The 26,817-nt window shown below is 38.3% G+C and overlaps 2 protein-coding genes across 5 annotated transcripts in view; both read right to left on the reverse strand.

Annotated features, from left to right (window-relative positions):
• LOC127945028 (protein NDRG3) overlaps positions 1-4,424 on the reverse strand; it is a 67,421-nt gene extending 62,997 nt beyond the window's left edge. For 2 of the 3 annotated variants that reach the window (XM_052541538.1, XM_052541537.1), the window contains exon 1: positions 4,266-4,424. The gene's annotated coding sequence lies outside the window, so the exon portion shown is untranslated. The remainder of the gene's footprint in view (positions 1-4,265) is intronic. The other variant, XM_052541540.1, reaches the window with a different exon arrangement.
• A 708-nt stretch (positions 4,425-5,132) lies between these two features.
• phf20b (PHD finger protein 20, b) lies at positions 5,133-26,101 on the reverse strand. 2 transcript variants are annotated; one of them, XM_052541535.1, is made up of 19 exons: positions 25,939-26,101; positions 20,359-20,466; positions 19,897-20,068; positions 19,702-19,786; positions 18,519-18,595; positions 17,962-18,436; positions 17,547-17,648; positions 17,296-17,430; positions 14,668-14,733; positions 14,334-14,582; positions 12,758-12,925; positions 12,550-12,648; positions 11,493-11,624; positions 11,067-11,245; positions 8,906-9,005; positions 8,530-8,725; positions 8,017-8,425; positions 6,923-7,142; positions 5,133-6,820 (listed from the first exon to the last, which is right to left on the reverse strand). In XM_052541535.1, exons 2-19 carry the CDS (start codon positions 20,439-20,441, stop codon positions 6,675-6,677), a joined length of 3,093 nt encoding a protein of 1,030 aa, XP_052397495.1. In that variant the 5' UTR covers positions 20,442-20,466; positions 25,939-26,101; the 3' UTR covers positions 5,133-6,674. The 2 variants fall into 2 exon arrangements, with proteins under 2 accessions (XP_052397495.1, XP_052397496.1); XM_052541536.1 differs by lacking the exon at positions 11,493-11,624 and having other exon boundaries at positions 25,939-26,100.
• Between the last annotated feature and the right edge of the window lie 716 nt (positions 26,102-26,817).

Here is a 26,817-nt window from a genome sequence, read left to right on the forward strand (position 1 = left end):
GAGAGATAAAAAGTCTCTGAGACTTCAGGATGGAGTTCATAATTTATTGTTTGAATCCTACTCCTAATATATAATGATTAAGTGTAGGTTTAAGGTCTGATAGAGGAATCTGACAACTTCCAAATCTATAGCCTCCTAAGCAGCAAAGTTAAAACGTAGAGCTGTAGTCAAGTCCGGCTTTGTCGAGTCCAAGTCAAGTCCAAGTCCAGGACTAGTCGAGACCGAGTCAAGACCGAGTCCAAAGAGGTTCGAGTCCAAGTCAAGTCCAAGTCCAAAAGTTTCGAGTCCAAGTCCAAGACCGAGTCCAAATGAGTGAAAAAAGGGTCCTATTCAAGACCACATACTTAACTACTGATAATGTTTGTGATGCGAGAGAAAGCATATCTCCTATTCTAAGAAAATCATTTTACATTATTATTTGTAATGATCAAAAAGCATGTGCAAAGTAACAACTCTGTAGGACAGGGGTCTCCAAATTACATCCTGGATGGCCAATGTCCTGAAAAGTTTAGCTCCAACTGGCCTTAAAACACCTGGAAGATTAGTGTGTCTAGTAAGAGCTTGATTAGGTTCAAGTGTGTATAATTAGGGTTAAAGCTAACAGGGGCGTTAAACAAGATCCTGGGCCCTATGCTTAGGCAGTCCTGATGGGCCCCCATGGCCCCCACCCATGAAAATATCCAGGTAAAATAAAATATATTTCAGATTCATACTTTTCAAGGGCCCTCTCTTCCTTTGGGGCCTTGCTAATGAGTACTGGTTTTACCCCCAGTCCGACCTGGGAGCTAAACTTGGATAAACAAACAAAGTTTGGAACTGTAAGGTCAAATAATTGTTATGTACTTTATTTTTTGTTGACATTATATCTGTGGTCAAAAATGTATATGACTATGCCTAATTGGCACAGTGCACAGACACACGCAAAGCTCGGGATATGACAAATGCACGCAGCAAGGCTAGAATGGATACGTTTGGCTCTACTGGCCATGCGCACATAAATACAGCAATTTTTGTCATACTGTGCTAGTGTTTGCATAGACTAGTCGAGCACTGTCACAATCGACTACTCCAGCATGTATTAACCATAATGCATACAAAGTGTACGACGTGAATTTTAGAATTACAATATTGCGAGGAGCTGTTACTATATGACCTTATCTATGTTGCATGTAAAAATAAAATAGGCCTATGTAATGTAATAATTAGGGTTGTGCCTGAAGCCGAATTATTCGGAATGGCACGGATAATGGCTTAAAAAACGAATAACGGACAAGGAATAATTCTGCCTGAATACTCGGCTGAAGCTGACACAGTCTGGTGTTTGCTAGATAACAGGTGAGCCAGGGGATCAGCGCCAGAAGTGAATGAATGTAAACTTTATGAGTGAAAAGCGCGCAAATCAAACACCGCAATGTTGTCGCCTCTCTGTGCATCTCTCAGAAATCAGAGCGTTGCAAGAGTAATTTTACCTATAATAATACATCATTGCTACACGTTATATTATTTGTATATATTTAAAAGGCAAATATTGAAAGCTTAGGCTACCATGATACGAATGAATGGAATAAGCACAGCGCGCTCACCAATCAAACAGCCGTGCTGCACGTCTCAGTCTCTCAAAAACCAAATCAGTTCTCTCTCAAAAGTAGGCTAATAATCAACATAGATATGGATACATTGTCTACTTGTCCTACATGTTTGCATCTTTATGTTTTGCTGGTTTGCGCGGCACACACACATCTGTTTAGTGAAGTCGACAATACATTATAGACTCGCTCAAAGTGTTCTGCGTAATGAAAATGTGTGCATTAAATGGATTCAGTCGTGTTCAAATGATCACTATGACACGTTTGTCATGACATCTCTCTGCTTGCATGATAAATATTATTTTAGAAATTAATAATTAATTCAGTTTAACACGACATACTTGTTCAGTGATAACTACGAAAAAATATATAAAAAGTCATAACAGTCTTATCAAGTAATTGTACGATGTTGTATCCGAATGCAGATAGGAAAAATTTTGTGATTGTTACAGATACAAATACTGGCTGTTACATGAAAATGTAAATATGTAATGTCATATATAAAGTTTTTAAAATTTACATGTAATTGTTGCATAAAAAAAGGCTATCTAGGTGTAGACGTAAATAAAACACAATCTAACAGGTAGAAATTAAATTAGAAACATCTAAACTTTTCAGGTCGCAGTAAGTGCACCACTGGTCATGCACATCCTTTCCCGGAACAATACTGAAAGCTAAGGCAAGATGGAGAAACAGATGATCATAGTTGTACAATGATAGCCATTTTTTAAATGAATCTATTAGCAGAGCTACTGAAAGTGAATTTAAGTGCTGGAATTCCATTTATTCTTTGCTGAAACTTCTGCGTCATCATGGAGAGCGGGTCATGGTTGCCCAGCAACAGCAGACGCCACTGGAGCGCGAGCGCAGATTACAGAGTGCTTTGGAAATAAGGAGAGTGGCGCGCCTAGCGTTTTCCACACAGTTTCAGTCGCGACATCATGCAAATGTGGTTTTGTTTTGAAGGAGACATTTTTTATTTTATTTTTTTTGCTGGACTCGGTCGAGACCAACTAGAAGACTTGGCGAGTCCAATGGCCAAGTCCGAGACAAGTCCGAGTGCAAATTCAACGAGTCCGAGACAAGTCCGAGACGACAGAAAAATGTCTCGAGTCCGGACTCGAGTCCAAGACCGGACTCGAGTACTACAGCCCTATTAAAACGCCTTGATGAAGGATATGTAGATTTTTTTTTTTTTTGTTTAACTATGCAGTTTTTTTTTTAAATAGTATTATCATCTAGGAAATTTTTATGCTTTTTTTATTCCATCATATTTCTTTTTCCAGTGTTTTGTGTATTAACCAAGCATTTTAATTAGTAACTTAGTGTTTCTATTAAATACAGTCATTAAAATATTTTATGACATGACATTCATATGCTACTTGAGTAAAAGTATATAGTTAATAGATTACAGTAAAATTAGGCTGCTTTTAGTTTTACCCTGGAGTTGGTTCACTCTCCGGCTATGAATCTAAGTAAATAATTAAATGAATTAGTATGATAATATTGTGTATCGGTGATCTCACTGGCTGATGATACGATAAGACAACTAAGAATATCACCAAACACTATTACACACATTTTAATTAAATATGATTTTATTTGTTTAAGTACAAAGACTGAAGGTCCTTTATTGACTACAGTGCAATTAACTAATGTAAATGAGGTAAATCTCACTTATCTTGCAATGATGTACCTCAATTATTAGTGAGTGATGGATCTTTACAGTATCATACTCAAAGCACAAAAAAGATGGAAAGCCTAATGATACACTGAAAAATAAAAGCTATTAACACTGAAACAAATGGAAGAAATACAGTAAATACACTGCTGCACATTGTGACTCATTGCTTACATATATCTAACTGGAAGCCATCAGTGGGTAAAAAAAAAATCATTTTGGCCCACTTGTTGGTGAACAGCCTCGCACCAGAGCATCTGGACTCAAGTCACTTATCTGATGGCTTTGCTGGTGCGATCTTGTTTCTCTTGCAGTATTTTGGGAAACTGGGTTAAAAGCCCTTTTATGAAACACGTGCGCAGATGCCCACTGATCAGACCGCCTGCTTTGCTTCTAAGGCAATACAGCATCATCCATTTAAACCAGATACGAGGACTGAAGCTGTATGTTTTATGGATACAGTTCAGGCAGAATCGAGATTGGTGTTCAACCACACATCAACATCGCACGGTCTCTGAAGAGACTCAAGTCTAAACGAGGCTGATCCTGGATCATGGAAGTTAAGCTCAGCTCTTCAGAGTGCTACACAGCAGTCAACGCGTTCAAACAAACAACTGAATACTAAACAAAAAGAGCGCTCAAAGCTTAAACAACACGTAGCTTAGGTTACCCGATTTTATCGACTAGTTTGATTTCCCAACCATTGCGTATGGACTGAATGTGACGGGACTAACGTTAGCTAGTGACGGTTATCAGTCTTCTACACATCCAGGTTTCAAACAGTTATGAGGAAAGAGACAATAATGATACGTTTACCTCCCCCCGTTTAAATTCTCGACGAAACAGATGTTTTTAAGTAACGGTAACGTTATTATGTCTCGTTCGTCGGTTATCTTTCGTTAGCCTGCTGTTAGCTCGCGCTAGAATTGATGGACTCGGCGACTTTATGAAACACATTCAAACACCAGGACCCAAAATGAAAAGATATCGCCGCTCACCGTTCAAGAGGATCCAAATGTGTCGGATAAGAGCTGAGGGGAGCAGGAGAGACTTGTTGTCGCCGGAGAGTGTGCGCGAACGTGTGGCGGGGCTCTAGCAGCTTCCTCGCGCTGCCGGAGGAGGAGCTCACGAGAGCTGGCCGCAGGGTTGCCAGGTTTCACCTTTTTCCGATTTGCTAAACTAGTCTAAAAGTAGTCCAATGGTGTTTGGGTAAATGTTTTTTGGAAGGGTTCCCCCTTGTTAAATTCGCATTCCAGGGACTAAATATCACGTTACTGGGGTCGCTTCAAACCACGGACATGAAAAACAACCCACAGCAACAGTGTTAAAGTAACCCAATTACGCGGGAAAAACCCGAACCTGGCAACACTGGCTGACAGAAACTACGAGTGAAACACGCGCAGTCTTTGGACAAGTGACGCTACGACTCACCAAAAACAAAGTAGACCACACATAAAACATTTTTAGTTAAAGTTTTAGTATAATTTCTTAACCCAAAAATGCAAACTTTCTCCTATACACCAGTGGTTATCAAGGGCCTTAATATTAGATAAAAAAAAAAAAAAAGTATATTATATATATATATAATTGACAGGATTAAATGCAAATTCTGCAACATTTTCAATTTAATTAATATAAAAATACACACGAAAATGAACATTGGCTAGATATTATTACATGTAACCATGAAAAAAGCAAAAACATTTGATTCGTTACCATTATAATTGTAGATGTATATGGTTTAAATTAACAATCACTTTAACATTAAGTTTTAATTCCAGCTCCGTTAGTCCACTACCTTGCAATAAAACAATATTTAAGGAAAATTACAATTTTAAAGGAATTTAAAGCAGAGTAAAAACAACTCAGTTAAAATGTCTGCATTTATTTCCTTGCTTTTGGATTGTGTGTATATATTTTTTTTAAACTCATTATAGAGTCCCAGGGGATCCTAACATAAAAAGTACAATGTAACATACAATGAAGGAGAGAGAAAAAAAAGCACACTGCAGTACTTTTAAATCATAACTAGATCTTCAATGACTGGAAAAGCAACAGGGCAGATGTAAAAAAAAAAATATTACAAACAATACTGAGAAACAATCAATGGACTGTCAAACACTTACTAGCTGTACAAAGAAAGCCAAGAACAAAACACCAACCCTCCAAACACCTTTCAGCAGGATTCTAGAAATACACAGACCTATAACAAATGTAGTTTGTGTATTTGAGGGTAAACGACACTCAGATTGGCCTGAAATAATAGATCAGGCACAGATTATTTAACAGTTATAGTCTAGGGGAAAACGAACAAACCAAAAACTAACACCATAGGGTGAGAACACTTAAAAAGATCCCAGCTTTTCCTCTCGTTCTCTTTCTGACCATACAATACTCAGACGCGCACTGTATAAAAGAAAACCAACAGACAGACGTAAAAAGGTGGCAGAATCAATAACTTAAATTCACAATTACAATAATTTAAAGGCATCTACCGTAATGTCTTAAACAAAAACAATCTTGTAGACTCGAAAGCAACAGATACAATTTACAGAACAGTATCAGAAATATGGGGTGGGGGGGATATGCATACAAAAATTCAGTATGCAAGAGAACAACATTCTGTGCTTGTTTAATGTTGTTTAATCAGTGGAAACAAAGTTCACTGATTTGAAACGCAAGCAACATCAATTGTCAAAAATGAGAGAGGTTACAGGCAGAAAGCCCACAACTACAGTATTCACAACAGATCAAAGTTTACAGAAAGTCTTTACTGTAAATGCAACAGTTTAGATCAGAAATAAAAAAAGAACATGAATTTAAGCAATTGTTTGGGGTTATTTACAAGATTACATGACTTTGTAGTACAAATATAGAATTAAAATGCACGTAGTTGCAGATTAAAATATATTTTCATATTGTTATAGTCATATTTAACATTTTTTTTCACAACAAAATACCATATGGGTCCTTAAGCTTTCCACCCAGAGCAAAAACGTGTCGAGAGAGTCCAAAATGATCACTTATGAATTAACATAAAATTATTATTTAGCATGTGAAGAATACAGAGAAAATACATCATAAAGCAATAACAAAATACCTCCTAAGTCTATGATAGACATAGCTAAGTGCTACTATGAAGCATTATATTACAAAAAAAAAAAAACCTTTGTTTGCATCAGGTATTGTTAGCCTCAGTCTATTTCTAACTTGTGATAACTGTTAAACTGCTGAATCCAACATGCATGTGCCACAGAAACAATCACATCAGTGTTAGCTTGAATCATTTGAGGGTCTCCTCTCACAAAACAGGCACATGTAAGTATTTCAGCAGTTTCTAATCAGACTTTAAGGGACTCTGTGTGCATCCAATTGAGTGTGAGCCATTTGTATGTTCTCTGGCGCCCTCAAGAGGACGAGGAGCAGAGCGCGATCTGCTGGACTGTTCCCAGGTCAGTCAGGAGCTGTCTGATGCGATGTTTGAGTTGAGGGAGACGGCCCAGTGGATCTGGAGGCTCCAGCTCACCTGTGTAGTCTAGCCAACTCTCCAGCACTGCATTATGATACCGACATGTTAATACGAGCAAAGAGTTAAAGTACATCCATCTGAAAGTGTTTACAGTTTAAATATTTTTTTTGTTTGTAAAAGTCTCACCGTCTAGTTCTCGCTCGATAAGGTCCATCCTGTGCGTCACCTCGTCCTGCACTGCTTCAATGTGCTCCAGCAGGTTCAGCTGCCACTGCTGGTGCAGCACAAGGTCAGGGTCAGGCTTTGGGTCAGGGGTCACAGGGTCAGGCTCCTCTTCCTTGAATTCTAGCACACAACTCTTTTCCTGCTCTGCGGAAACCAGTTGCTTCATACGGCACTCCAGCTCCTGACAACAGAAACCAATGAGTCACATTTTTGGTGTGTGATGATTATTGATGATGCTGCAACTATTTGCCAGCACTGTGACAAATTTTTAACAGACTTTGAGCTAATTTGACGACATGCATCAAACTGATTTACAACCAGATCTCAATCTGGTATGAAAACAGATGTTTTTTAAACAAAACTGGTTTGACAAATACATATTTCACAACAGTTCTTAAATGGTTTTGAAAATGAACAAACTGATTAAAAAAAAAAAAAAAAAATCCTAGTCTGATTTAAAAATTCTTAAAATGGTTTGAAAATAGAGTATCAGTTGGTCTGAAAACAGATTTCGAAACATTTTAAAATTCATACTGAACTGAATCAAGCAGTTGTGAAAACATCAAATATTTAGAAAACAGAATTCAAACTGGTTTAACAAAAAGACAAACTGACTTAAAAACAGATCTCAAACTGGTTTGAAAATAGATTATCAATCTGTATGAAAACAGTTTGAAAACAAAACTTGTTTGACAAATACAGATTTGACAAACAGTTCTCAAATGGTTTTCACGGATTAAAAAAAAAAAAATCTGATTTGAAAACTCTCAAACTGGTTTGGCAAATACAGATTTAACAAACAGTCCTCAAATGGTTTTGAAAATTATCAAACTGATTAAAAAAAAAAAAAAATCTGATTTGAAAACTCTCAAACTGGTATATGGAGTCTCAGCTGGTCTGAAAACAGATTGTGAAAATGTGCCGCAGGAGAATGATTTTGTAATTGACACACCTAGTCTTGTGATTGTGTACACTTAAAAAAAAAAAAAAAAAATACCATAACTGTGTGCTTGAATTTTAGGCCAAGTGCACAGTAAAAGTTGCTCGTAACTTACCTTACTAAAGGAGCGGTCGGCCAGCTGAAGCTTGTGCTGGTCGTGGTCCAGCTGCGTGCCGTACCTCTGCTCGGCCATCTCTAGAAGGTCCTCTGTGCTCCTCAGACTGTCCTCCAGCTCAGAACCGCACCGTGTCTCCACCACAAGTCTTCTCTCCACTGCAGGGTAGTATGTACGGGGCTTCTGGTAGCAGTGCTCGCTGCTAATGTACGAGTCCTGGAAAGAGCAATGCGTTTCCACAGGTGATGGGACTTCGCTCTTCAATGTCTCGAACTCATTCGCTCCCATTCCAATGGGTGAGGAGGGGAAGGGTGTAGCTATGCCCGAGTCACCTGCCGTCTTCCTCCGCAGGCTGTCTGCAGGTGTCCAGGGCTGCCGCCAGAACTTCAGGTCTGGGTGGGCTTGTGTCCTAAAAAGAGTGCAGCTTTGCTTCATACCTCAATCTTTCACAGTTGACTTTATTAGTCAAATAGCTGGGTGCATCAAGAGCATTAGAGCAGAGGAATTACTTACTGTAGGATGCTCATTTTGAGCTGAAGGCCGTTCAGGACCTCAAACACACGGTGGACGTCCCCCAGGAGCTGATGGGCAGTTACCACTTTCTTACTGTTCTGGTGGGAGTAGTTCTCCTCCAGGAAAGACAAGCCATACATGTGACCGCTGCTCAGCCAGTCTTTATCATACCAGTACCTTTGACTCTGTCTCTGGGCTGCATACAGAAACACGCACATTTAAAGATTAACACAAAGCCCAACAACAAAATGTAATGAAGTGGTTGTCATATTTTGATCCTTGTTCTGTTTTGCCAACACATGAAGACAAACGAACATCAAATTAAAAGCTATTGTATGCTAAGCGGAGATGGTTTGGGGAGGTTCTGGTGTCTCACCTGGTGGGTCTCTGCAGATGTAGCAGCTGTAGCTGTCTGGCACACTGTCCTCATACAGACCCATACACGTCCCATGCTGCCAGCACAAACACTCATCACACTGCAGAGAGCACAGGACACACCCTTCAATCTCCCAGGCATATTAACCTTTAAAAGCCTAATGTATAACCACATCAAATTATTCATTATTCATAAAATAATTCAAGTAATTGTGCCAGTGCTTAACGGATTTAAATTCTGTGCTTATTTGTTTTCTTCATACTATAGCGACTTCTAGGAAACACAAAACCGATGCCATCAGATGGGGAAATAACGATGATTGTCTTCTGTTCTGTAGAGCTCAACATTTACAGCTGATTCCATATTATATCAACACTGATACTGATCTGAATCAAAACTGATCTGATTTGAGATCAGCCTTAACTGCTGAACTGAACTGAAGTCAACTGAAATAACACTGAACAGACCTGAGCAATGATTTTACTGTATCTCAGAGCTGCTTTACAGCAGAATCTTAATCGTCTCTATAGCCGAGTTTCCATAATCGATTCAATTCTTTTCCTGTTTTTATATAAACGTATATTCAGTGGTTACAGAAAATAATTTTCTTTAAAATAATCACATTTTGTTGCTTTGCAGCCTGAATTGAAGACGAACACATTTTTGGTTTTATCCAGCTGTATAACACAAACTTTCCAGAAAAAAAAAAAAACAGAATCACTGAGTTAGAAAAAGGATCAACCCCTTGAGTCAGCTTTTTGTTGAACCACCTTATGCTTTAATTACAGCCTTTAGTCTGTTGGGACAGGTCTCTACTAACTTTGCACACCTAGACTTTGCAATACTTTCTCACTCCTCTGCAGATTGCAATTTGATGGTGAGTGTTTGTGGACTGCAAATTATGATTTCAAATTATGCTGCACTTTGTGCATTTGCCCACTGTCATATTCATTGTGTGCTGTATGTAAAATGAGTGTTACCCTGGCTTTATTTGAAAAATATGATTCCCAATGCACACAGACTTCCCAGAATACTGAGTGCCCTGTTGATTACAGTGTTTACTTTGCTTTTTATATATTATAATTGTCTAAAATATTTATTTATTTGTGAATAATACTGTCATCTAAAGTATAAGTATGTTTCTTTTACATATTTATGTTTAATCCATTGTCAAATGATTTCAAATTTCTTAAATGTTAATAATAATAATAATAAAAAAATCAGCCCCCTGCTTTCCAAGACATCGCCATCGGCTGTCAAAAAGATTGGTCGACCACTATTATATATGCACGCACGCACACACACACACACACACACACACGTTTGTGTATATATAATAGTGGTCGACCAATTTTTTTGATTGCAGGCAATATTACATGCTTATTATATTAAACATTAATAATTCAACACATAATAAAAATATTTATTAAAGGTGCTGTAGGGAACTTTTGTAAAAAAATATTTTTTACATATTTATTAAACCTGTCATTATGTCCTGACAGTAGAATATGAGACAGATAATCTGTGAAAAAATTCAAGCTCCTCTGGCTCCTCCCAGTGGTCCTATTGCCATTTGCAGAAACTCCATCGCTCCCGTTAAGAAACAACCAATCAGAGCTGCGGTCCGTAACTTTGTTTGTGTTCAAAATGTAGAAAAATGTATATAATAAGCGAGTACAGCATGAATCCATTTTCCAAACCATGTTTTTGGCTTGTCCTGAATCACTAGGGTACACCTGTAATAAGTGTTTATATTCTGACTATTTTAGATTGCTCCGGGGGTACCGCGGCGGAGTAACCCAGTCCCTTTGTGATTCTTCATAGACATAAACAGAGAGAAATAGTTCCGGCTACGATGTTCTTCCGCAAGACACAAGCAGTTCTGTTTATTAACCGCTAGAGCGTCAAAAGTTCCCTACCGCAGCTTTAAATTACAGTGAAATACCTGTATATATAAAAAAATATATATGTGAAATATCTTAAATTATTTTATAGGCAATTCAATCGTGTTTATGAAAGAAACTTATTTATGAAAAAAAAAAAAACTGAAAAATGAAATTGTGGCAAATGTGGGAGAAATTAAAAAAAAAAAAAAAAACGAACAAAATAAATAAATTCAGAGGGTTGATATCTGGTCTGATTTCAGAGGATGGTGGCTCACCTGAATCATGAAGTCGTTCTCCTCCTGTGCTTCACAAATACAGCGTATGATCTCAGAGCCGTGAGTGAGTGTTTCCACACCCTGCTCTGAGAGGGGCACGTTCAGATCCAGCTCAGTGTCAGACTCGTCCTCACTCCAAACAGGACTGTCCGAGGACAAATCACTGCTGCTGTCTTCACCTGGACGAAACAAGACGACCACAATACACACTAGGGCAGCAGATTTGAGCTGATTTTATAACACCGTCATCCATGCAAGACAATCAGCAACTCTAACCACACATGCACACACGTTAAAAACATACAGCACTAGAGAGAAAAATCTACAGAGCGGTTGACATCTGACAGTGGAAACTAGTCAAGACACTGAGAAACACACAAGGCAGGCAGCTGTGAGTTCGGAGGACCTGCGCTCTGTGGTACCCACCCTGGCCGAGCATCTTTTCAGGGCAGTGTCCCGTGTAGGATCGGTGTGTGAGGGAGAGGGGCAATTTGTGGGCCGAATTCAGATTGCAGGGGAGAGGCTTTAGGCCAATGCTCTCCTCAGTGCTGTAACAGTCTGTCAGAGGAGGAAGAGCAGACGCCACACAGGGTTAAACACAGACGAGTGCTCCTCACCCACGAGGCGGCTTGTAGATCCGATTCAGTTCTTGATGTTGTCAAGAGGGATTGGCAACCAAAACGCTCACTTTGTGGGTGGCTGTGCACTTTCAGGGTCTATTAATAACTCAAAATGACACATAGATTTGGTGTCCCAGCGCTGACACAACGTGCAGTCATTTAAATGTGTTGAGCTCTGCTTCTAAAATGATTGATCTTCAGTAATAAGTGAATTGAATAAAACAAGTCAATTTCATTTAAAAGACAATTTGTACATTATCTTGCATTTACTCTGAGTGGCATGTGGGAGAGGCTCTTATTAATGAGTCAAAAACTGATTGGCTGCCCACGAGTGAAATTAAATTGCAAATATTCTATAAAGTGACATTTAAAATGTGCTTTAAAATGATTTATTTTAGACATATTTGTATTGTTTTATTTAATTACATTTTAAAACATTAAATCATTTTAAATATCAATATATTTTTTACTTTAAATTATTTGATAATTTTAACTACATTTTAAATCATTAAATAAATAAGCAGTCTTTAATATGTCCATTAATAAAATTAACGGTTTTCATTTTGTTTATTTATTTTACTATCAAACGTCTTAATTTTTAAATTAAAAAAGATAGTCTTTTAAAGACAAGTTTACAAGTTTAGTAATTTATGAACAGGCAGTAGTAATGGGCAGTAGAAGGCAGTAATTTTAAATTTATTGACATCATATACCGTTGCTCGAATACACTGCCAGGTCTGAAGTAATTTGACATAATTGAGGAATACTTCAGAGGAAGTTTGCAGCTCGAGCAGACAAACACAGGGGACAGCAGAGAGCTGAAGACACACAGAGACATCACTGCACTATAACAGCTGTCTCACCTGACTTCGACTTCCTTTTCTTCTTCTTCTTTTTCTTCAGTTTGATGCGGAAGAAATCCCTCTGCCGCTTCTCCCTCAGCCTCTCCCGTTCTTTCGCTCCTTCAGATGAGAAAATCAGTCTCTGTTACTGTCATGGCCCGACTGTGGTAGTATGCAGAGGAATCAGCGAGAGCATAATCAGTGAAATGATCACGATGTTCTCCAATACCTGTTTCCTTGGTAACCCAGTCTGTGTCGTCATGCAGCGAGTGGTTGAAGTGCTGGTTCTCTTTGCTCCTCTCTGTGCCCAGCGTGGCCGAGCGCTGCCGGTGTGCCGGGACAGCAGGGGGCGACAGAGTGCGACCTGACTTACTGTCACTCAGAGGAGAGGGAGTATCTGTGGGAGGAATGGTAAACATTATGCTTTTTTTTTATTTTACCCTTCTTGTAAAGTGTAATATAGCTGTTTAACGTGAATTTAAAGCTTTTGTCCACACAGTTGAGGGTCTATTAGGGAGGCATCGATCCAATACTCGGGATCCGTATCGGCTCCGAAACTGGCATTTTCTGCGGATCTGCCGATCCAAATCCGATATTGTGTGTTATTATTCTGTGTTATTATTGAGCTCCACGAAAGACACAAAAACATTATGAAGCACCAAAACGTTTTCAAGAATATATTTCAAGTGTTCCGAAGCTGTTCCATAGTTCATTGTGATGTACAGATTAATATTGAAGTCATTAATTTCTAGTTCAGATAAACTCTTCTCTCCGCTGCGGCTGTCTGTCATCCTCGGTTCAGTGTTCAGACTGCGTGTCTCATACGGTTTCTACAGTCGAAGCGATGTAACTCTCTTCAAGAGCACACAGTAACTAAGCTTTAAAACTCTTAAAATAAAAGGCTCATTAAACTAACGCACAGATTTAATAGACTACGTATCAATATCTCTTCCCTTTGTACTAGTGATGTCTGGCTCGCGAACTAATCGTTTGATTTAACTGGATCTTCTTAGTGAACCAGTTCACCAAATCGGACTGAATCGTTTGAAACGGCTCACGTCTCCAATAAGTAACGTTATTAATCCACAAAGATTATTAATATTCTCTCTTGTTCGGTCCCATCTATCACATGTTGCTGCCTTTATTACTGTGCTACACATTTAAAAGAAACATATTTGACATTCTATAGAAAAGTATATAACGGTTTTTACATTAAAGTATTTTACAACAATACAAAGAGCAATGTTTACATTTTACCAGATTTTAGACTTAATCACTTTTATTTGTAAATAAAATATTTCACTATATTTTTTTTATTATTATTGTGCACCTGTGATTAAGAATTCTAGAATCAATAGTATCTTTTGCTGCTGAATTATCCACTAACCTAGTTTATAATAGTATTTTTGTCATGGATTATGATTACATATTTTTTTCATTTGATTTGTATCGGATTTGATCAGTATTGGTTCTGAAAAAATGGTAGCGTTGCATCCCTAAAGTCGATGCATCCCACAGAATTGAGTTAACGTGTTTCAATTCTATTTTTACTTAGAATTATGACTTAATTTAATTTTCCCACTAAGGAATAAAAAAAACTATTAAACTATAAAACTACTAAAACTATTTCTTACAATTCTGACTTTTTCTTTTAACTTTTTATCCAGTCTATTTATTTTCTCTCAATTCTGAGTTTACGAGTAAACACATAAATACAATGTCAGCAGACTTGATCGACAACTCAAACAAAAATAAACCCCCACACAAATGGCAAAAGTGAATACTGATAGACAAAGTGCACTAACGGTGGGAAGCCGAGACGGTCCGGCGCCTGCGAGGGGTCTCCTTGCTGTGGATCTGTTTTTCTGAGGAGCGCGTCTGGACACAGCGAGGGGGGCTTGGGTCGTTCTGTGCATGATAGTACTTCATGTGGTAGTGAAGCAGGGACGCCTTGCGGAAAGACTTGAGGCAGCCCGCAATCTTGCATTTGAACAGGTTGTGGTCCAGCTCGATGGACAGGATAGGGGGCGGCTGGTTTTTGATGACCCTGTACACTGAGAGAGTAATAAGGTCACATACCGGCAGGCTTTTATACTGTATTGGTGAGAGAGAGAGTGAAAGCGAGGGTGGTGTACTCACATGGTTCTCTGCTATACTTGTTTGTGGTTGGGAGGTGGATTGTTTGCGGCTGTTTGACTGCTGCAGCTGAGAAAGCAGGGCGCTAGTTAGCACATCATATATCTGCATAAATGCCAAATTAACCAGATCTGTACATACTCTGAAGAAAATGCAAGTGGTGCCTTGTGCAAAATTCACTGCTACAATAGCAAGGTGCTATTATCATTTACATAAACATCTGATTTATTAGTTTTTGAATTATTACATGTAATACTGACTATAATAATGATGTGAATTAACTTCTTAACCTGCAACGGTTGCCAATGGACTGGTGACTGATGTTGTTACACACGTCACAGGAACTAGATTGGATTTAATATTTGGCTATTCATCCACTTTTTTATGATACAACGCTACAGTGACTAATTTCAAAAATGTGGATGCAAGGGTTTTGAAACCACAATAAAAAACAAATCTTATATTTAGAAACTGTTGTATTCACACACTGTAATTAAAGTCTACTTTACTTAACTTATGAACTCCATTAATATCTTCAGCTTCAAATGTTAAACCATAAAACTTTTCTTTTAATTAGAGCTGGGCGATATATCGAATATTAGCGATAGTATCGGAATAATTTTGAAGACGATGTAAAATGTCAATATATCGGGAATATCGATTATTTCAAATTCAAGCATACTTTCCCAAAAGAACGCGCCGAATGTCCAAAAAAGGAACCTGTAACTGCTGACTGCTCTACGCCCCTCTAATACGAGAGCTTAATGATAGCGGTTGCCAGATAACAAGAGTTTAATTCTCCGAATCAGAGCTCCACTGTTACAAGGATACATTTTCTGCCCGGTGTTTGCTTATTTTAAGCAATCTGGCAACCATGCACACGTGCTCACTCCTCATTGCGGAAGAGCCGCCGACGATAATCTGAAAACACCAGGCAGCAAGGAACTCGACCGGAAGTTGAAGTCGGGTGGGGGCTGCCATCTTTTAGCAGAACTTCACTTGCGTTAGCATTCCCATTGACTCCCATTCATTTTGGTGTCACTTTGACAGCGAATATCTTTACATCTGAGGTGTTTAAAGACTCCGTTTGTCCATTATTTATTTCTAAAGATACACGACAATGTATAAAGGGCTCCATTACCTTCTATGTTACATTATGGCCCCGTATAAACAGTTTTTGTAAAAAATAGGCTAACGATTGCGTCATAACCACTCGGCTCTCTGTCGCATTACCGTACAGACATGAGGAGAAGCTCGCAGGCAATTAACTTAATATGGCGCACTGCCGTTACATTTTAAAATACTATACAAAATAATTAATCAGAATACTTACTCCTGCTCACTCACGACAAAGAACTCCCCGCTCAAGATCGCCGTCTCTGCAAGATTAACGATGGCAGTTTGCACGCACAGCTACTAGAAGATTTACATCTGTCAGACAGGTTGCTGACGTCGTCAAGCTTCGTTTGAGTCTGCGCGTCAGAAACGGAAGTGCTAAAAAACGCTAAAAATGGGCTTCACTTGTCTCAATTGAGTTCCAATGGGGTCGCTGTGTCCATTTCTTTTACTGTCTATGGAAAACACTAACAAGCTGGAATTGAGCGATCTAATGAAAGCGTCGTTCAGCCGGTTTGTGTTCTGTCATGAGATCTCAACTGTATTGTTTGCATTTGTGATCGCAAAATAAATGCACTTACTCGACCGCTGATGTTTGAATAGAGAAACATAGGCTATGGCCAATTGGAATTACTATTGGGGAATTTCACTGATGTTTACCAGTTTCCATAATATAGACATAGAGAATGCAAAAGTCTTCGGTATTCATTTATATATATTTATATTTAAGAAATAACTATGTGCTTCAGCAACTAGCTCCCCATCTAAGAGGGTTTTTAATGTCAGTAGGAACATAGTTTCATGCCACAGAGCTTCTCTTAAAACCGCAGACAGTTGACAGACTTGTGTTCTTAGCTTAAAAACTTGTTAAAAAAATTAAAATAAAATACTTATCCCAGTTGCATAGTATAAATTGTGAATTGCATCCACTAAAAAGTTGACGGAATGCACTTTCTGTACTTAATTTGCACTGCTTCAGTTACATATAGGCCTACATGTATTCATTTAATAAAAAGCAGTAAGTGATCTCTTGGTCTAGATTTTTTTTAACTGCTTAAATAAGCTGTTGAATCTAAAAAAAATTTTTTTTTTTAATGGGCAAAAGAAAATCATGTTTTTTTATTATTTAAATGCAAATGCAAACATATCGAGATATATATCGAATATCGTAAAAATTGACAATATCGAGATATAATTTTTTTTTATATATCGCCCAGCCCTAATTTTAATGATGAAAAAAAATACATAAATAAATCAACAGGTTTCTAAAAGCTTTTACAAATTTGGAGAAATGAGTTGCATACGTTGCATTATTAAATTATATGATAGCCCTAACAAATTACATTTCAAAATCTATTAAAATAGTTTCACAATAGTACTTTTTTTTCTTTGGTGAGCATAAGAGACTTCTTCAAAATAAATAAACAAACGCTCACCCTTAGTATGAAAAATAGCAATAATGACTCCGTCTTAATCACATCTGATAATCAAAATGAAACACAGGAGGATGTTTACCAAGATCAGGTGTGGATCCTGCCTCCTCTTTGGGTGCTGTATTTTCTGCATGACTGGTTGGGCCATCCTTACTTTCTGAAGTCTCTGGGACAGAGTCTGATTTAACCGGTTTGATCTGGGATTGACTGTTTCTGTCTATGAGGGGATCAGAGACATAATGTCCTGTCAGACGGTTTAATCTCCAACCAGTATAAAGAATAACAAGTGGAAGAACAAGAATGAAGTATGATGAAGTGACAGAGAGAGCGAACCTGTGCTTGAATTGGCTCTGCTTCTTTTAGACGGTGGCATCTGTCCTGTTGATGCACGTCTCTTCCTCAGTTCTGGACCACTGGACTTTTCCACATCTATTCCTGTGAGAGACACAAACCACAAACTTGAATCATCAAGCCTGAGAATAACACACGAGTAAATCACCTAGTTTGTAAGCAATTTGCTCTTTTAACTGAAAGGCGGGACTCTCTGTCCTACAGATATCAAATTGAGCATTATGATTTCTCCCAATCATTTTTATTGAAGTGCTCCATCTCCTCTCTTCACACCACTCAGCAAATGCTGTCCGTTGGTGTGTGTGTGTGTGAAGTTGAATCTGGCTCTTGGAACTGAATCACAACCAAATGAAATATTCAGATGTAACACCACCATGTTCGTCCAAACCAGACTCACCATCTGCCATCCTACTCCGTGTCCTTCTGGGCAGGCTGGGGCTTTCATCTGTTGCTTCTTCCTTCTCTTTCTCGTCTCCTTCGTTCTTGTCCAAGCCATTTTGAAGTGCTTTGGACTCCTCCTGTCCACCATTCATCTCTTTCTCCTCTGGTTTGTCCGATTCTCCATTCTCAAGCCGTTCGGTCATGTTTTCTTCACTGGGCTGTTTTTGGTCGTGCTCAGCAGAACTCGGCTCAGATTCGTTTAATATCTTCATTTCAGTGCTTTCACTCTCTCCCCCATTCTGGAGATTTCTGGACTCATCCATCACTGTGGCGTCGTCTTCATCCTCCTCCGATTCACTCTCTCCATCCTGGTCAGATGTGCTGTGTCTCGAGCCGTTACTCCTGCTGTTGCCGTTCTCCTTGGCCCTCCATTTTTTCCCGTTCTGATGACCCCGCTTTCGAGTCCTCTGATTAGTCCTGCCTTCAGAGCTCTGTAGATAGAGACAAACTCATTAAACCAGTCTTTAATGGCCTGGTTTGGTCATTATTAGAGCGGAGGCAATCACTTCTCACCTCCTTGTGGAACGGCTTCACCTTAATTCCCTTCACTGTCTTTATGACTCCATCAAAAAACTTCACTGTGTAGAAACCTGAGACATCACACAAGCACAGCCATTAGTAATGCTCAACACTTCCATAATATAATGGGTATAAAATACATATCTATGAAAGATGCACTGATAATAAAATTCTTGCTGATACTGATTAACTGATTTATTGCCGCATTGAGGCTATTCTATTGTATAAACACTTATTTAAAAACTTGAATCAATTATTTAATTTGCAACAAGCGAATTTAGGCATCACAACATTATAAGTTAACAGTATGAAATATAAATATTTAGATACTGCCTATATTCTATTTTCAGAAAATTTTATATTTTACATTTACTATTCACATTAAGTGTTTTTAAATATTAACATGACAGCAAAGTTAATATGAAAATACAGGAAATGAGCAGCACTTATACATATGCAATATTAAATATAGATATCTATATAATACTTAGGAGTGCGTGATATAAATTGTCTATTTTTTTTTCATCCCCTTTGTCTTGAGACCATGTGGACCTATTTTGGTGGCAATTGCATGAAATTCCTAGGAGGAGTATCTCAAAATCCACAGCTTGTGCTTTTCACAAAACCCTGAGTGCTGATTATCAGAAAGAAAGTTGTTTGGCCTGATGAGATCTATACATGCATGAATTTTGGTGACTGTAGGTCAAAAGCTTTTATTAAGGGCCAACAGAGCCCTTCAAATATGACTTTATTAAAGGTTGTGCTGTGGCACATGATCCTTTGCAAATCATTCTAATGTGCTGATTTGCTGCTCAAGAAACATTTCTGATTATTATCAATGTTGAAAACACTTGTGTGATGCTTCGTATTTTTGTGGAAATTGTAATATTTTGTAGATTTATTTTTTATTCAGCATTCTTTGATGAATAGAAAGTTGAAAAGACCATTTATTTGAAATCTTTTGTGACGTTATAAATGTCTTTCACTTCCGATCAGTGTAATGCAAACTTGCTCAAAAATATTCATTTCTAAATTAAAAAAAGGAATGGAAATATAGATTTGACTGTTTAATAAATAAATGTATAAGTTATGATCATTATGATGAATTTTAAAAGCTTTGAATTTGAAGCTGGACCATTCAGAAGATAAACTGAGGATTAACGTTGTGAGTACACACCATCTTTGTCCCGGGACAGGATCTTAGCAGGGTAGTACCGACAGTCTGACCAGCTGGCAAGAACTTTCTGGTTGACATGAAAGCCCTGAGAAGAAAAACATATCTATATATAATCTAGAAACATAATGAGTCAGAGAACAACTTTGCCCATGCAGCCTGTGAGTGACTCAGCGCAGTTAAACAGGAAGTGCTTACTGGAGCGCTCTGCCGTTCAGGGAGACCTTGTTTTCGAAGCTGGATTCGTTGCACGGGTCTGAGGTATGGACTGCTCCAGTCAAACCACTCATCATAACGGTGACTCCACTGCCTGTAGTGGATCAAAACCTTCTCATCTTCATAGTCAATCCTCTCAATGCTAGCTGCATACCTGTGAACACAAAACAAAGAGTTTGAAATGACCTACTTCAGGTTATTTACAAGTCACATCTGGGTCTCTTTTGAAAAAAAAAGATCTTTGAAGGGAGCATTATGAAACATAAAATGAACTTCTATTTAGATTGTTGAGTTTTAGATTTGTCCTGTGGGAACATTTAGAACTTTTTCAAAAATCCTGGAATGCAACAGAACTAGTGGCATCAGCACCAGTGAAGCGTCTGAATTTCAATCAGGCCGAGTGAATGAACGGATGCAGAACGTGAGCAGAGGAAAGACACTGACCAGTTCTTCAGACTGTCCCTCGCCTCCAGCTGTGCTCCCACCTCGAACGTGATCCCACGTCTGTGAGGAGGGCTCTTTGACATGCTGGTCGCACACTCACACACCAACCTATGAAACCAGACACATCATGGGGTCAGAGGTAAAGAATGCAACCATCATGGACCAAGGCGCTCAAATGAATAACAGCCTATATCATAAGGTACATAATAGAGCCCTTTCAACCACTTTTTTTGCACAACAATTTGATTAGAATTTTATTTGAAGCTGATGATTTGAACGCTTATATTTTTCCCCAATACAGATTTTAGTTAGAGCAAGGTTACAGCCGTCGATCGGTTATCTACTTTTTCTAAATGTGCTTAAAATATAATTTCAATGACTTGGGTAACTGGAAGAGCAATTTTTCACTTTCAAAAACCTGGCATGAAAGTACAGACATTACAGTTTAGATAATATTGCTCATAAAAAAAAAAGAAAATTGATATTGGATATCTATTATGTAGACTGCAATGTATTCTCTAATTAATGAGCTCTGTTATTTATGCTTCAATCTGAATTTGGCAGCCGATACAGATTTCTTGTCATCTGAAGCAGTGTATCGACTGATGACTGACATATGCCACACACGTCAAAAATATGGGTTACATGAGCTCTTTATATTCACCACATCTCTCATGCTAATTTGTTTACAGTAAACACATATTTTGCTTCGGCGCAATTTATGTTATGATTATGATTTTTAAAGTTGATCAAAACTACACAATGCAAAGCATGACTTTAAAACAAATATTCATTATCAAACAACCACTGAACAGCAGACATGATCATAAACAGTCATTACAGATGTCCTAATGATGGGTCTAAATGATTACTGACTGTCTATGGAGCTCACTCATGAAGAGTTGATCATTAAATCTACAAAAAACTACACATTACAAGTCATAAACAAACCTGTCATGCACATAACAACCACAGACAACTGACCACAGAAGAGGAAAAACAGGTTATGAAAAAAAAAAAAAAAAAAGAGGACCGAACAGGAGATATTTAGGTACACAGACTAATTGCCCTCATTAACCTCCTCATTCAAACCAACAGCATACTGGACACATTTGTTTATTTTCTTGGTTTATGGCAACATTTACATAGGGCTGGGTACCGAACTTTGATGCCTTTATGGTATCGAACGAAAAACTTTGATACTATGAGTTTCGAAAAATGATTTATCTTTCGGTGCCAGGTTTCGGTTCCAAAAGCCAAGCGGGTTTTTTTTTTCTTTTTTGCCAAATGGCTGTGTCTGTGTGAGCTTGTAGCATACGTGCATGCAAGGACCTAAATTCGCCGTGATTGGCTGTTCACCACCACGTGACGGGGAGGATTTCTGAAGATACTCGCAGTCACACAACACAAGTGTAGTTGTTTTTTCTCAGAACTTTTCCGTTTTAAAATGCCAAAGAGGTCTAAAGTGTGGCTACGCTATATAAAAGTGGATGCCGAGTCAGCAAAGTGCAACATATGCGGTATTGCAGCCAAAACTGGCGTTACGGTTTAACTGGTTAACGTGACCAACTTCCTGGTTTAGGTCTCCGCTGCAGATGTGCTGGAACGATTCAGATTCGCCAATTCTGAAAGCACAAAACTGACGTGATATTAAGTGTCTAATAAACGCAGACAAGCTCATTGCATGACTCTGATATTCTTGTAAAGATTACAAGTTATTAGTATGATCGCCTGTTTCCAGGTGAAGTAGGTAGGATAAACAAAAAAAGACGACAGTCACGAATCACCGAGCTACCGATCTACACCGAATCAACTCTAGATCTCTGGATTCAACACAGGACTCTCGGCATCACATCGTGCAGCTGCTGAATCAAGGAAATGTGGTCGTGTTAACTTGTGACCTGTGTTTGCCTATTATGAAAATAAACCAATAAACCAGAACACTGACTACATTTTATGGTTCATGATGTTAAAGAACATTTCATACTACTGTGATGCTACTCCATGCTACTGTGGATTAATTATAAACTAAAGAAAATGTACCATGTTTTTACTATGGTAAATATGAGTTAACAATAGCGTTTATAATTAACCCACAGTAGCTACAAATGTACAGTTGTCTGAGAAGTCATGAAATGTTCTTTAACCCACAAATACAGTTTGATTTTGCACTAAAAAGTTTTGTTTTTTTTGTTACATTCCTTTGCATTTTATTTGGTTCAATATTAGCCTGTACAAAATATAATTTGTTTATTTATTTATAATATGTTCATGTTGTGGCAAAAAGGTTTCTCTTTTTTTGTTAATTTTGGCCAAGTTAGGATTGATACCAATCCTGAGTGTCTGCTGGTGCACCCCTATCCAAAAAACACAACCAGTTGTATTAATAATGTTATTCTGAGTGTGAAGTGTTACCAGAATTAGTTTTAATTAAGGTGAAAAATAAAAGTTTTGTGTTTAATGTATTTGTGTTGATGTTGAAATGGATTTTAAAACATATGGTATCGAAAAAAGTATCGTTAGGAACCGATTATGCCTTACCGTTGCAGTCTATCATTCTTATAATGTAAGTGGATGGGAATAACGGCTAAAACATACAATAAAACAAACCATTGCAGACTTATAAGTGCATTACCACCACCTATCTCTCAAATTGACCATTGACACTATCTACAATGGTCCACTTGAGAGATAGCTGGCAGTAATGCACTTATAAGTCTACGATCTGCTATAAAGCAAGAAGACGATGCCTTACGCGCCTGCTGCTGAGAACGTGCTCAGGAGAGTTCTAACAGCTCGGACATTGCGTCTGCATGAATCAGAGGTAAAAAACTATATAAATACTGTTCAGCACAGACTGATCGTTTTGTGTCTTTACCATAGACTGTATAAAAACATGTAGTGTCCGTGACGTCACCCGTAGACTGCCTAAAGTGTGCAGGGCGAGCCGTCGCTCGCTCGCGACTCTCCCGGACAATCGAAAATGGGCAAAAGGGCGGGAGCTGGTTGCTGGTTGTCACTCAAGTGGCCACGCCCTTAATTATGCAGAACTTTAAGGCTTAATATAATTTAAACGGATGAGTTATAAAAAAAATTCACCCCCTCACAGTTGTCATGAAGGGCAACATTAGCTACATAGACCAAAATCATTTTTTTGCACCAGGCTGAAAACATGTTTTTTTCCGCTGTAAAGTTGGGCATTTTAACATGGGGAGTCTATGGGATTGACTCTCTTTTGCAGCCAGCCTCAAGCGGCCAGTCGATGCATTGCAGTTTTAGTCACTTCCTTATCGGCTTCACGAGAGAGAGCGGGAGGATGCCGCTCGGTCTTTACACATCAGTGTCTCGTCACAAGCCACTGGGTTTAATTTGGTTTGGTTTGTGTATTTTTTTTTTATTGTATGTTATAGCCGTGATTCCCAACCACTTATCCATTATAAGAGTGATAGACTGCAACGGTTTGAGTAGAAAATATTGGTGTGTTTTCTACTGAAGAAACAAAGTCACAAACATCTTGGATGCCCTGGGGGTAAGCAGATAAACATCATTTTTTTCATTTTTGGGTGAACTATCCCTTTAAGTATATTTTTGTTTGAAGTATTGTAAGTTGCTTCGGTACATTTTAAAACACTAATTACTAAGTAAAAAAAAATCCCTGGAGACTACAGTAGTAAATACTAAATAATGGGCAGGAGAACCAACTGGAGCTAAAATCACATGAAATATGCAGACGGACAAGACAGGCGTTACGGTGCAGACCCATCTGAAAACGAAACCTCTTCGTATTCTGCTGAAGTTGAACTACAAGGAGATTAAGTGAACCCCTGGCCATATTTAAGCTCTATTCAGTGTAAGATGTGTTTGCCTAGGGAGACCAAACTAGCAGCTTATAAAAATCTCTACATCAACCCTTTGCAAGCATCTATAGGTAAGATAAATAAATACTTGCATCATTGCTTGCTTTGGTGGTTAAAATGAAGCTTTGACAGTTTAGCAAAAGGTTTTCCACAAATTAACCAAAAAAACAGTGGTGCAGGGTGTGCAATATATATATCATCTGCAATAATATCATGATGATGTTTTTTTCATGGGTGGCAACTATCTGGTGGCAGAAAATGGCAGTTTCAACATGGCAGTCTAATGGCAATCAATGGCATCATTACTTACTACTTATTAAAGACACTATGAATGAAATACTACTACTACTAATAATAATAATAATATATAGTTTTATTAATATTTTGTCAGATAAACCACATGTTGAGGCTGTGCTTGCTTTGGTTTAAAAAAAAAAGAAACATTTGTCATCCATAAGAATATTCTCATTTTTGTGGGTCCCTGGAAGCACTTTTTTTTCCAAGGCTGGTAGAGTGAGGAAAAACATTACAATGCAAATAAGTATGCCAGTCTGAAGAGTGGAAAAAGCTAATGAAACATGAAGAATCCCAGATTCCTTCTTAAATCAAATAGAAAAGACTGACATCGTTTAAACGAAAATCCTGTCTTTATCATCAACTAGCTTCATCACGATCACATGCACGCGCGTCATCACACGCGTCGCTGAAGTTTCATAACGGACTCTGGCGCGTATCCAGGCGTCCTCTCGGACAGACACGCTCCTACCGGCTGCATACACATTCAGTACGTCATAATCGCGGGAAACCGGCACCTTTGGTTAAATCAATGCATTCACAAACTCCATGGCTCTCCCGCTTAACGGTCACGCATTTCTACAGGCGCTCGAGCGCGGCGTGACGCAAATGGCGCGCAATCCGTTTCCTTGTTTACATTGTCAGGCCAGCGGCTCATTTCTACACAGATGTCATAACAAGCCGCAATCAGCACAGCAGACGACAGTGAACTAAGGTAAACGTGTTTTTTGTAGGAGGAGGAAAATATCAACGCATATATCAAAGAAATCAGGCATTTGACATTTCCTCCACTTCGCATGCGAAGAAAACGTGGGTGCAACGTTGTCTGCGAACTTGACGCTTACTGCTGTACATGCGAACAAAAACGCTATGCGATACGACCTGTACTGCACAACGACGAGCCAGGCCATCAAAATAAAGTTTAAGTAATTTGCTTGGCATTTTAAATTACTATTTTGACATCGCATTATTCAGATGCCGACAACGATGCGCAACAACAGTAAACCATTTGATTGGGTGAACGCCCTGACTGACGCGAGCTCCGGCGTTCTGATTGGACCGCACATCTGTCACTCAAACTCTGACGCTCAGCGGCCTCCGCTAGGCCTACTCCTTGCTGCATGGGTCTAACGTAATAATGAGTCGAACAAAAGTCTCCCAGCTATTTAAGAAGCCTAAACGGCCATTCATCGCGATCTACTTCAAGAGCATGACCGATGCCGCTGACACTTCCAACGAACGCACTAATTGATAAAATCACTTCCATGCGTCCCATTAGCATCAAACACGGGGACCACATGCATGGAGGCAAGTTTCGTTTTAACAGCAACATCATCACTTAAAAAATATACATTTCACAATTACAACAAATAAAACGTCTAAGACAGCTCCTTACTATTTTGCAGTATATAATTACAGCGCCGTTTACCTTTAATGTTGATAAATGTACTCCGGCAGCGAAGAAAGCAAATCCACACGCGTGAAGACTGTTTTAAGTCGCATGCTTTGAGAGCGCAGCGCGTCCACGCAGCTTGTTTTCTCCGGCGCGAGCAGCAAGGCCGGCGTCCGCGAGGTGGAGTCTGCCTGCGCATGCGCGCTCGGAAGCTCGCTCTTCATTTGATGGAGATTCTTTTGCTTTTCACGGTTCCCATCAAAAGTCGACGGGATAGTTTAGGCCTGCAGTAAAGAAGCTGTATTATTGTAAGTTATGTGAAGTTTAGAGCAGTTTTGTCTTTGTCCTCTGAAAATGACAAGACAGATGCAGGTGTCTTTTACTTTTAATAATGTCATTCATTTGTACTAATCATGAGACAACATTAATTATTAGTGTAAGAAATACAAGAGACTATCGTATGTATCCCTTATTTAATTCACACCCCAAATTATATCCGTCACAAATAGCAATGAACACAAATCTAGTTTAATACGCGTATCCTCTTGAGAATCGTTATTTATTATTTATTTTATTTTTATTTATTTATTGTTGTTTATTATCTTATTACACTGGTTGGAGCATAATGAGCAAATGGAGAAAAAAAAACATTTATATATATATATATATATATATTTTTTTTTTATTCTAAATCCTTTGTAGCGGATGCCAGGACTGAGTTATTAACAATAATAATAATAATAATAATAATAATTAGGCATGAAACAACATGTGTAGGCAAAAACTTTTTTTTTTTTTTCATTCACCAACAGGTTTTTAGGTGTCATGCTATTTTTAACCAAATTTCATACAAAGATTATACTTAACTATATAATGAAATATATATCGGAATGATTTAATGTACTATTTAACTTT

The sequence above is a fragment of the Carassius gibelio genome, chromosome A23 (assembly GCF_023724105.1).
Source record: "Carassius gibelio isolate Cgi1373 ecotype wild population from Czech Republic chromosome A23, carGib1.2-hapl.c, whole genome shotgun sequence".
Classification (NCBI taxonomy): Eukaryota; Metazoa; Chordata; class Actinopteri; order Cypriniformes; family Cyprinidae; genus Carassius; species Carassius gibelio.

Coding starts and splice junctions, on each gene's coding strand:
- phf20b (XM_052541535.1), bottom strand. CDS start 20,441: ATGTCAAAGAGCCCTCCTCACAGACGTGGGATCACGTTCGAGGTGGGA. Junction 20,069..20,358: donor AGGGACAGTCTGAAGAACTG/GTCAGTGTCTTT, acceptor TTGTGTTCACAG/GTATGCAGCTAGCATTGAGA. Junction 18,437..18,518: donor TGAAGCCGTTCCACAAGGAG/GTGAGAAGTGAT, acceptor CTCTATCTACAG/AGCTCTGAAGGCAGGACTAA.